Here is an 11,343-nt window from a genome sequence, read left to right on the forward strand (position 1 = left end):
CTGAGTCAACACTGAACTGAGTCCTTGCCACCGAGTTACCCTGGGAGACTCGTGGCGCATGGAGTCCTCGCCCCAAGGCTTAGTGTCCGCCCATTTAGTGCGCTTTGTTACTTGTGACCTTTCGGGGATTTGAAATATGTGTCGTAATACCTCTGGCTGAGGTACGTACGTACCCTTACTCAGGTATTGGTCACTCCTCTTCCGTACAAAAAAAATAGTTTAGCTTTTTGTGGTGTTTGCTACAGCTTCTCGCCACTTCTGCTACCGGAGCCGTGTCAAATAGCCCGTTAGCCCACGGTTAGAAGCACGAACGGAGCTACATGAGGCCAAACTGGGTCCTGCCCCCCTCTTGTTCCGGCTGTATCACTCTGGAGGTTTGCATGTCACTGCATGCATGCAATTTATTCATGCATCTCTCGTACCATGCTTGCTGTTGCTGATGAATGGATCACAGTTTACAAGTATGTAAATCCACACATTGTTCATTCTTTTTTGACAGAATTCCAATTGTTCATTGCAGTCTATATAGATAGAACTTGAAAAAACAAAGATTTTCCACATAATTCCAATTGCCTATACTGCTATTGGTAATTACTGTAGCAGGGTAGCTTTGAATTGGCCCCCTACACATTCATGCAAGCTCCGCCACTGGGTGGAGGACGGGGATTTTCGTGCTGTTCGCTTGGCTTATAAGCCGTATTTTTTAGCCAACGAATAGTATTTTTCTCTCACAATAAATTAGTCAACAGTACTTTCAGCCATGACTTATCAGCCAAACGAACATGACTTTTTTTTAAGCGTCGTCGGTTGGGATTATGGAAAGGATAAGGCCGTGGGGGAGGAAGCAAAGGGAGGGCGGCGCGGAGGTAGGCGTGGCATGTATCCAAAGGCCGGGGACACAATCCGACGGATGAGGCAAACGAACTGTGGATGAACAGGATTCCATGAGGAGGAAACGGGTTGATCTAGAGGAGTAATCACCAAAAACAAAGATCTCTAATGGGCTCCATCAGTCCTCAATGCAATGCAAGCTCCCGCCAGACTGGTTCGCTTGAACTTATCAGCTAGACTACATTATTTTTTTCTTATAACAAAGCAGCTTCAGTCAGCTTATCAGTCGGCTTTAATACCAGCCGAACCAGCCCGGCAACAAATTAAATAGCGTACTAGGTACCTAGCTAGCTAGAGGCCTAGAGCCGAGAGGATATGGCGGCGAAGGACGTAGCGCCGGCGGTGAACGGGCACAGCCACAGATCAGTGGTGGACGCGCCGGCGGTGAATGGGCACAGCCGCAGGGTGGTGGCGGCGGTGCCGACGATGACGCTGAACAGCGGGCACCGGATGCCGGTGGTGGGGCTGGGCGTGTGGCGGATGGAGAAGGACGCCGTCTGCGGCCTCATCCACGCCGCCATCCGCAACGGCTACCGCCACTTCGACTGCGCCGGTATGCATGCATTGCATGCCTAGCTGACGATGCCTAGGCCCAGAAGCCCACGCTCAGCGGTCCAATACTCAGAGGCCAGAGCCCTTCCCCACGGCGCCGCGCCGCTTCACCCCTCACCCAGCGAGCACGAACGGCCGCGGGCCATGGCGTGCGGCCTCCGCGAGCTGCGGCCCCGCCGGCCGGCCGGCCGTCCTGCACCCCACGAGCAGACGAGCTGAGCGCGCAGGCAGTGCACCGCCGGCCACCCCAGCCTCACTATTCCTCCGCACGGCGCCCCTTGTGTTGTAGTACTATTCAACGTGATGTGATGAATGGCGTCCTTTCTGTGTTCATTCATGGGAGGAACGTGTTCAGGATGTTGTATCATCGAGTTACTGATCGTCTCTTCTGTTTATTTCGTGGTCTGCAGCAAAATATGGAAACGAAGCTGAGGTTGGTGACGCGCTTGCGGAGGCATTCCAGACCGGGCTTGTCAACAGGGAGGATCTCTTCATCACAACCAAGGTTTAACTTATCCTCCACATCACAAAATGCAATGCTACTACCACTAGTGTTTTTGTTACTCTATTACTGGAAAATTATCCATAGCATTGGATACTTTTTTGTTTCTTGGGGGAAATATACTTTTTTTTTATAAGAGGGGGGAAATATACTAATACAGGCAGGAGGGATTCTTTTTTGTTTCTTGAGGGAAATATAGTACTAATATAGGCAGGAGGGAGCATTTGCAAGTTTTGTGCATTGAACTGGGTTAAAAGAGGCTTTAGCTAGTAACCAACCCAAGGATTTGAACACTACACACACAATCTCCTGACGAAAAGTTCTGGAGCCCTGCACTGAATTTGTGCATACAATCGTATGGTCCCTGTATTGACTGAGCTTTACAAGTCTTAGTAAATTTGTTCAGTCGCTAGACTGTCTGCCAAACAAAATACTAATGCTGGCTTGTACCAAACCATGATAGACTTTCATCTTGACATTGGTCCCGATCGATTCCAACTCAACCAATGTCAAACCCTGCTCTTAATATAATCAGTTCATGTGCCTTTTCTTTAAAAGAAAAAAAAAGAAAAAATCTTCCACCACCATGAGATTGATGATTTGATGGGCATGCGTTTATTATGATTGCAGCTATGGAACTCAGACCATGGGCATGTGGTTGAAGCCTGCAAGGATAGTTTGAAGAAGCTACAACTCGATTACCTTGACCTCTATCTCGTTCACTTCCCGGTGGCTACTCCACACACCGGTAACTCCTTTGGCCTTTAATATTTTTATAAATAACATGGAGCAAGAACATTTCGTTGGGTTTCTCACGGTCTTCTTTTGCACTATATATGTATCTGCAGGGGTTGGTGCGACTGTGAGCGTTATTGGTGAAGATGGTGTGCTGGACATTGATACCACTATCTCGTTGGAGGCAACATGGCATGCGATGGAAGATCTTGTTTCTATGGGACTGGTTCGCAGTATTGGAATCAGGTGAGGAGTGGACCAATGCCACCGTTTCCCCTCTTTTGCTTCTTTGTTTTGTTCACTTTTGGAGCTTGGGGATAATTTGACCTTGTTGTGTTTATATTAACCAGTCTTGTGTATCATGTGGCTCCGTTTGGCCGTTGATGTCAAAAATCAATCAATAACTTGTATAATCTTATTGTAATTTTCTGGTGACAGTTACTGCTTTACTACCTATGTATATAATAATGGAAATCAAGTTACTTGAGATGATTCGGTCACAAAGTCATCTTCAGAAGATCTAACTACTACAGTTGTTTTGCGCAGCAACTACGGTGTCTTACTCACCAGAGACTGCTTGGCCTACGCCAGGATAAAGCCTGCCGTTAACCAGATAGAGCTGCACCCCTACTTCCAGTGTGATTCCCTCGTCAAGTTCTGCCAGAAGCACGGCATCTGCGTCACCTCTCACACACCCTTGGGTGGTGGCTGCACTGCCAATGCCAAGCTGTTCGGCTCGCTCTCATGCCTCGACGACCCTGTCATCAAGGTGGTCGCCATTCCAAATCGATCTTTGTCAGTTCTAAATGGCACTGTCTGTCCTCTGCCGTCAAAGTTTTATGCTAGTACATTTGATCATAAACATTCAGCTTGAGTATATATCTTGCACTGCGAAACCCTGCATTTGTGATGGTGATTTGCATTCTTGCTCAAATCAAATGGCTGCGAATGATCCATGGCAGGAGCTGGCGGAGAAGTACAGCAAGACCCCCGCGCAGCTGGTCCTCCGGTGGGGTCTGCAGAGGAACGCGGCGGTGATCCCCAAGACGTCCAAGGTGGAGAGGCTGCAGGAGAACCTGGAGGTGTTGGACTTCGACATCTCGGAGGAGGACATGGAGGAGATGAAGGCCATCGACCGGAACCACCGCACCAACCAGCCGGCCAAGTTCTGGGGCGTCGACATCTATGCTTAGCTAGCTTGCTACCTGGTTGCTTGCAGTCTCGTCTCATGATTATGTTCCCCAATCATGCTATCAGACAACATCGATTATATGTGATTTTGTAATTCTACATGTGAGCTCATGTTCTGCGTTTTTTCTGGACGTTTAAATAGCTGGTATAAAAATACCTATGTTTTAATTCGGTTGTAATTTGTGTTTGGTAAGTATTTCAGTTGCTCTCATGTTGCTCGTGGAAAATTAGTTGGATGCTCGTTATCTAGTTAGAGATATAAAGAGAGATGGTGTGGAAACAAACTTGTAACTTCATGAAACTCGTAAAACTGATATGAAATACCAACATTTCACAAACTTAATAATTTTCCAAAAGTAAATATCAAGTAAAGAAATACTTGGTACCATCAGCTGCACCAGGATTTTTTTTTTATAATACAGAGCATGTTTATATCAACAAAAGGATCTCATTTAGGAAAGAAAGTTCATGGTGCTCTGTTGATAATAGAGCATGTTTTATATCATCTCGGACGTCAATATCGCCTTGAACAGTCAATGCTTCAAGCAGGCTGGAAATGGGGCCCCTGAAATTCCAAATAGCCTGTCAGCACCACAGAACAGTAGCTAATGATTTGGAGATGCTGAACCATTACTGTAACAGACGTGGTAAGGATAAATAACTTATGCAAACAAGTAAAAGTGTAAAATCATGCTGAAAATCAGAGGCCAAAACTCTGTCAATAAGTGATATGCAAAGTTTCATCACACGCAAACCATACGGAGCTTAATGCTGTGCAGGTACTTCTATACATGGGGTTTCTTTGGCTTTGATATAATATAGTTGGGAAGAAAAAAAAGATGGAACCTCATGAAAATATATGGTAATTGCATTTAGTCTATGAAATTTCTGAAATTGTTTCACGAATTTCAAAATAGAATCCTTGTTTTTGGGCATGTGTAACAGTAGCCATTTGAATGTTTAAGATACCACTAGAAAGACTAGCGCGGCTTTGCCGCGCCCTCTATCGAGGGCCAGTACAGAATTTAAACTTACCGATGATGCTTATGGTGTCAATATGGGGTCATAGGAAGCGTCGAGGCCTTTGAAATTTGTATTCGTCCCTTGAGTCGCTAATGTTAGAACCAGTACTCTTTTGATTGCTGCAGTTCTAGGTGTGATAGTGATTTGTATAAATTAATTTTGAGTACAATAAGAAATTTTATTATACTACCATAACATAGGAGATTTAGGTCTAAACATTGAGAGGAAGGGAAATTTTATTTTATAAGCTGAATATGCAATTGATATTTTCGTAAAGAATATTCAGTTGCAGGCCACTTAGAAAGCATATAAAGAATAATACAAAACAATAACTATGTCTGTTTGACTTACCTTAGAAAGCATGGTCTGATGTTGTTGCATTTAAAGTGATTCTTTTCTTTTACTAATCACTCTTAAACTAATACCATTAGGAGCTTGTTTCCACCTCTGAATTCTTTCCCGGTTCTAACCTACAATTTGTCAGAGTTATGGCAGAAATTGATTATGCTGCCAAACAGATGTGCATTTTCTATTGCTGGCACTTTTATGTGGGCACTTGTTGTGATCACTTCTCAATCATAAAATTGTTGGGCCTTCTATAGCAATGGAAGGTACTGAAAAATTGTGCAATCTTGACAACGAGGAACAAGATCATGGATTAGACTAGCAGAACTGAGTAGTTGCTCCAGAGATAGTATTGTGATTGTCATAAATAAGGAAGTAACCTAAGTCTCACTCCATTTAAAAGAAATATTATACCCAATCCATTTAAAACATGCAATGGCATATCTATTCTTATTTCAACAGAGTTACATAGCAGCAATCAACAATATTTGAGAAAACATTTATAGGTGGGAATATATAGATCAAGGCAGTTTAGAGGACGCTCACTGACTGGCATAGCATCACCATCTCAGTATTTAGAATGCTTAACTGAAAAATGATTTAGCTGTCAAATTTTAACCAAGGAAAATGTCAATTAGTCTCTGGTCACTACTTGTAGTTTGATACAGCTGCATAATTTGGCACATAATCCACCTGAACTGTTGCAGGAAAAAAAGAAGGTGAAATGAAAATGGAGACTGTTAGTAGTACAAGGAAATTGGGAGGGTCACTCCTCTTACTGAAATCAAACACGAACGGGATTAAAACCATAATCATTCTTACTGCTCCCAAGGAAGAGTAGGAAGGCATCGTCCCCGGCGTATTCGCCCTAGAAGGCCTTGCACTAGTCTGTGCCTCCTTGGCGTGGTCGTCGTGCGAGGGCTGGCGAGCGAGCGAGCCTCTGTCCAGGTGGAGACTGTGGAACTTTTGTGTCGATGGCCGCCGACGGGAATCATCTGCGGCGGCCAGGTGCAGACGCAACGGCGCGTCGGCCCGCCTGCGCGCCGCGGCCCGTGCGCCGCCGTGCCACAGCCCGTCTGCGGCCCTTCTCCCTCGCTACGGGCAAGGGCGACCGAACATGGGGACAAGGCGTTTATCCGGCGCAGGTGCGGGTGGAGGGCCGAAGGCTACAGCGCGGCTCAGTCGGACAGCCAAAATGGCCATTCGGCTCGCGTGTGCCGCTGCGCTGGTGAGGTCGCCGCCTCTCCGGTCGACCATGCCCACGCCGGTGGCCCTCGATGGTTACTCGCGCAGCCGCGCTGCCACCCTGCTCATCGACGCCGACTGTGCGAACAGGACGACGCACCGAGAAGATTCGCGAGGCTCCGAGACTGCGATGAAACGGGCGGAGACCCGAACCGATCCAACATCGGACGGATGCCGTCGCAAGTCAGTCAGATCGAACGGCCAGGGACTAACGGGCGACGTGGCCCGATCCACAGGCCCGCTTTTGAAGGCAGGATTCCTATATATAGACTAGAAACTACGCGCGGCTTTGCCGCGCTACACGCTGTAGCAGGGCCAGTGAACCTATATTTTTTTAAAAAAAGTAGGGATGTCCATATGGAGACCATCAGTGTGGGAATCAGCATAGCATATTGCATTTCAATCCTGCACAGCCTATATCAGATAGGAAGGATTGCATACATATCACATTTCAATGCTCGACTTTAATTCTATTAAAAAGGAAACAGTCCACTAAGTTGTAGTACTCCCCAAATAAGTCTGATAATTATTAATACGTTCATATCAATGCCGGTTGTAAGTTGTAACGTGTAATGTAAAGTAATCAATCGGTAGCGGCAAAATATCTGAAACCTGATCCATGATTATCACATTGTTGGTGGTTCTTTAGTCCACAGAAGCAATCTCCATGGCTATTTGCCCATTTCCTGCATCTTAGCAAAGCAGAGGCCATGTGAAGCAGGTTGAATGGCAATGGTCTTAACCAATGGCAGATCCTGTAGGAGTATATTGGGTTGAGAAGGTAATCGATAATGCTTGCAAAATTTATGTAGTTCGCACAAAAAAAATGAAAATATAGTTATATAAATTAAGTTTGGCAGTATAAGGATGTATCTGTATAAGAACTGAACTTGAGAGGAAGGTAGAGGAAGAGTTAACATGAGGGCTCAATGTACATGAATCTGTGATCATAATTGGTTGAAAAGGTAAACAGTCTCGATAAGTTAAAATCTGATTCTAGAACTCTAGTATTGCAAGATAAATAGCGACTTATACATCATATCCAACTAAATGAAAATTGTATTAACCAAACAAATTTAGGTGGTTGTCATACCTAATCTTGTAACTTGATTGTGATTGTTGACATATTAGGCATGTACACTTAAATGAAACGCCAAATAATACTTACTATTTCCTAAAAATTTTGAATGGAGAAGTGCAAAGTTGAGGAACTATATATGATAAAGATAATGATTGTTGTTAAGTTACAATCGAGCCATTTGATGCATCAACCACTGTGTTATGAGAGTGAAGACAGGAAAACAAATAATTCAGTCACTTGTCCTGTTGAAGGATTTGCATAAACATCTGTATCTGATAATTTGGTGCTCTAGTGAACAAATGCATAGGCATTGTAATGAACATACCAAAGTTTAAGGGTAAAATTATTTGAATTTTTCTTGTGCCGAGGTCTCAACCATATGCCAGGTTAATTCTGCAATCCAGACTAGTGCAATGGATGATAGAGTTACCTTAGGCAAGCACAACAGCTTGAAATTTTCTTCTTTGTTTACTTCATCGAGTAGGATTTTCTGTCGGTTGCATGTAGTGTCAATTAGGCAAAGCATTGAACATAGGCACATCACATAGCGCTTACTCATAACCTAGAAGAAATAGATACAACAGTGGCCATTATATTCTGATGGCGCAAGAAAGGATTCCCCATTTAGATATGCAATGGGCTTCCCAAACCAAAATTCTGCAACTCCAATTTGTCACATGCATTTTATTAGAAGTAGAAAATGACATAAAACCAGCCCGCATCATTTTAGGAGAGAAAGCTAGCAACAAAAAGGTTTTACCGTTTGCAGGTACTGTACGCATCGGAAGCTGGCGGCGTAGGAGGCATTCCGGCAGCTCTTCTCCAGATCGTTCACCGCCAGCGGTAGGCGTGGCGTTCTTGGCCGCGGCGCCAGCTCCGACGGCGAACATGGCGGGGCAGCAGAGCCAGCCGATCTGGTGGAGCCGGATGCCGCAAAAGCAAAGCCCCGTGTCGCACGTCACCTTGGGAAGGGGCAGCGGCACAAGGCGCTTCCCTAGCGCGGCGCCCAGTGCGTCAACGCAACTCTGGGCTCCAGCCCCTCCTCCCGGGCGAGCGCCGAGGGCACGGACAACGCGGTGTGCGCGTGTGCAGAGAAGAGCCAGATCGCGAGGACTGGGCAGCAGCGGTCGCGGTCGAGCGAGCCCGAGGCCCCGCTGGTGCCGCACGTCGCGGCCACGCCACCGACCAGCTCGGCCGAGAGGTCGAGGTGGCAGGGCGAGGTGCTCTCGGCCACCGGCACGGGTTTAGACCGGCTCCACGGTTCTATTTCTAGAAATAGTTTCCCAATTTCTGAATTTAACGAAATGGCTATTGGAAACAAGGATGGCACAGACATGATCTGCTAGTGCCTTTTTGTGGCTTTAGCACTTGGAAGGTCCATGTTGAGCAGCTCCATGGCCATGTCCACATGCCCATCGCTAGACCATGCCTTTTCACACTCTTCAGCTATCTGCACTTCTCACGGGCAATTCGTCAAGCACACGGTGTGCAGGCATTGCTCAGAAGCAGCGCGAGTGTGCTGCTGGCTCCCCAAGCTGGACCAATCCACTACTTCACCAACGCCAGCGGAAGGAAGCACTGGAGGCGGTCGACCTGCTGCTTCTTTACAAACGGCGACTGCTATGCGATGAGCGTCACCAACGCTCATGGCCGTGGGGCCGTGCTCCGCTTCGCCGACGCAGGTGCGACGAACGACGCGGTGGCTGCAGGGGCTGCGAGGAAGGGTGTCGGGCTGTCGCGCGCCGGGGCTTGATGCGCCGCGGCCGAGGAGGGTGGCGATGAGCAGGGGCGGATCCAGAACGGGGCTACGCCCCGGGCTGAGCTGCTGATTCACCTTCAAAACCGTCTGATCTTGCTTCCTAGGCCTCCTTTTGTCTAATTAAGATCATAGTTTTTTAGGCTAAACACCACATATGTTACAGGGGTTACATGGACTCGCCCCGGGCTGCAGCCCGGGCAGCCCGGGCCCTGGATCCGCCCCTGGCGATGAGGGGTAGAGCCGAGGGAAGGGGATGTGAGGTTCAGGGGGCCGAGGAAGCAATGCCTTGCTGGGCCATGGCATCGGCCATCGGGCCCGTGCCACCCTGCGCTAGCGCTGGTGACCCATCTCTACTCGCACCCCACTCGCAGACGCTTGCACCAAGAGCCGCCGGCGTCGCCCGCTCCGCCGCCCTTGCCTGCGGGGGAGGAGGGAGGTGCGGGGGGGCGCGGAGGGCAACGGGGCCGGAGGACTGGAGGAGGAAACGCACACGCAAATCTCGTCGATGAATCTGGAAGCGAGACAACCTGTCCACGTGACCACCCCGATGAATCTGGAAGTGAGATGGTTGCACGTGACCTGTGCACCTGACCACCCACGATTCAACGGCCGAGTAAACGTGCCTATCGGATCGGACGACCGAGAGATGACGAGGTGACGTGGCCCTATTAGAATCCTTTCTTTTGGAAGCAGGATTCTTATTAAGGCCTCGTTTGCGGGCTCTTAAATCCGGTTTGATCTGTTTCTTTTTTCGTCAGGAATAGTGTTTTTCTCTCATAAATTTCTCCAGATTTCTCCAAAATTCCTCCAAACGAACGGGGCCTAAGAGATTAGATGATATATGAAGTGTGAATTTAAATCTTTTACTTTTGGATGTTTGTGTACCCATTATTATAACTACTATTTTCTAAACCATACTACATAATTTTAGTGGCATTCAGCATCTAAGATGCCATAGGCGTCCTGTTGCTTGCGCTAGATCTAGATTTGTGAAAACTTGTCAGCCTCTAATACACAGTACACAATACACAATACAACATAGTAAAACCAAATCATACTAACAGAGCACATCGGTGTCCCAGTGTTCATACCTCAGCCTGTTCGCTTGCTCGTATACGATCGTGGATTATAAGCTGGAACAGTATTTTTCTCTCATACCAAACCAGCCAGCAATAAATAATCCACGATTGTTTACGGCGTGCCGAGCTGGCTCATTCTTTCATCTAGAAAGAACGTCTTCCCTGGAGCCTGTCAACAATCTCCACTATGGAAGGCCTCCGGTACCTGATCAACCTCCACACACCTCAACCCAATATCAATGCATGCCTGTACTTCCATGAGGTCATCTGGAGCCCCGTTCGCTGGTCTAAAACTTGGCTGAAAAACACTGTTCCGGCTAATTTGTTGTGAGAGAAAAGCACTGTTCGACTGAATGGATGAACAGTGTCATGTGAGGAGGAACCAGCCGGCTGGCTGGTTTCCTCAGACCAGCGAACACCAAGTGTTGGGTACATGGAAATGACGAAGTCCTTCTTTGGTCCAATTCTGACATACCTGCAGAATTGAATTATGGTCCTTAATGGTATATAAACTGAATGTACCATAAGCTTCTAAGTAGATTTTTCAACCTTCCAATCATAATATAAAATCGTCTTACATTATCTAGAAGTTTGCCTTCAGGTCTGTCTGTACCACCGAGATAGATCTTCTCTCCAGTCGTGATGATGATAATTAGAATGCCTAAGTTATATATGTCCGACTTGGTGGAGATTTCACCTCTGTATAGATATTCCGGAGCCATGTATCCCCTGGAACAGTTTTAGGGGATTCAAATGCAATATATTCTGCCAATAAAAAAAGAATACTTATATTATGCAGCTTATTTCATCTTACTATACTCCCACAGCATTCATTGTATTAGTCCGGCTCTGTTCATCACCAAATTGTCTCAAGAAACTAAAAACACAAATCTTTGGCTCCCAATTATCGTCCAACAATATGCCGGTGGGATGAATACAC

At 46.7% G+C, this 11,343-nt stretch overlaps 1 protein-coding gene and 1 long non-coding RNA gene across 2 annotated transcripts; one reads left to right on the top strand and one right to left on the bottom strand.

Annotated features, from left to right (window-relative positions):
* The first annotated feature begins 1,206 nt into the window (after positions 1 to 1,206).
* LOC136462566 (NADP-dependent D-sorbitol-6-phosphate dehydrogenase-like) lies at positions 1,207 to 4,082 on the top strand. The gene is made up of 6 exons (XM_066461657.1): positions 1,207 to 1,444; positions 1,854 to 1,948; positions 2,576 to 2,693; positions 2,794 to 2,926; positions 3,227 to 3,449; positions 3,643 to 4,082. Exons 1-6 carry the CDS (start codon positions 1,207 to 1,209, stop codon positions 3,871 to 3,873), a joined length of 1,038 nt encoding a protein of 345 aa, XP_066317754.1. The 3' UTR covers positions 3,874 to 4,082.
* Positions 4,083 to 6,168: 2,086 nt separating this feature from the next.
* On the bottom strand, positions 6,169 to 9,342 carry LOC136462567 (uncharacterized). Its single transcript, XR_010760755.1, has 3 exons — positions 8,326 to 9,342; positions 7,996 to 8,127; positions 6,169 to 7,239 (listed from the first exon to the last, which is right to left on the bottom strand). It is a non-coding gene; the product is annotated as an uncharacterized lncRNA (long non-coding RNA).
* Positions 9,343 to 11,343: the final 2,001 nt, after the last annotated feature.

The sequence above is a fragment of the Miscanthus floridulus genome, chromosome 7, assembly GCF_019320115.1.
Source record: "Miscanthus floridulus cultivar M001 chromosome 7, ASM1932011v1, whole genome shotgun sequence".
Taxonomy (NCBI): domain Eukaryota; kingdom Viridiplantae; phylum Streptophyta; class Magnoliopsida; order Poales; family Poaceae; genus Miscanthus; species Miscanthus floridulus.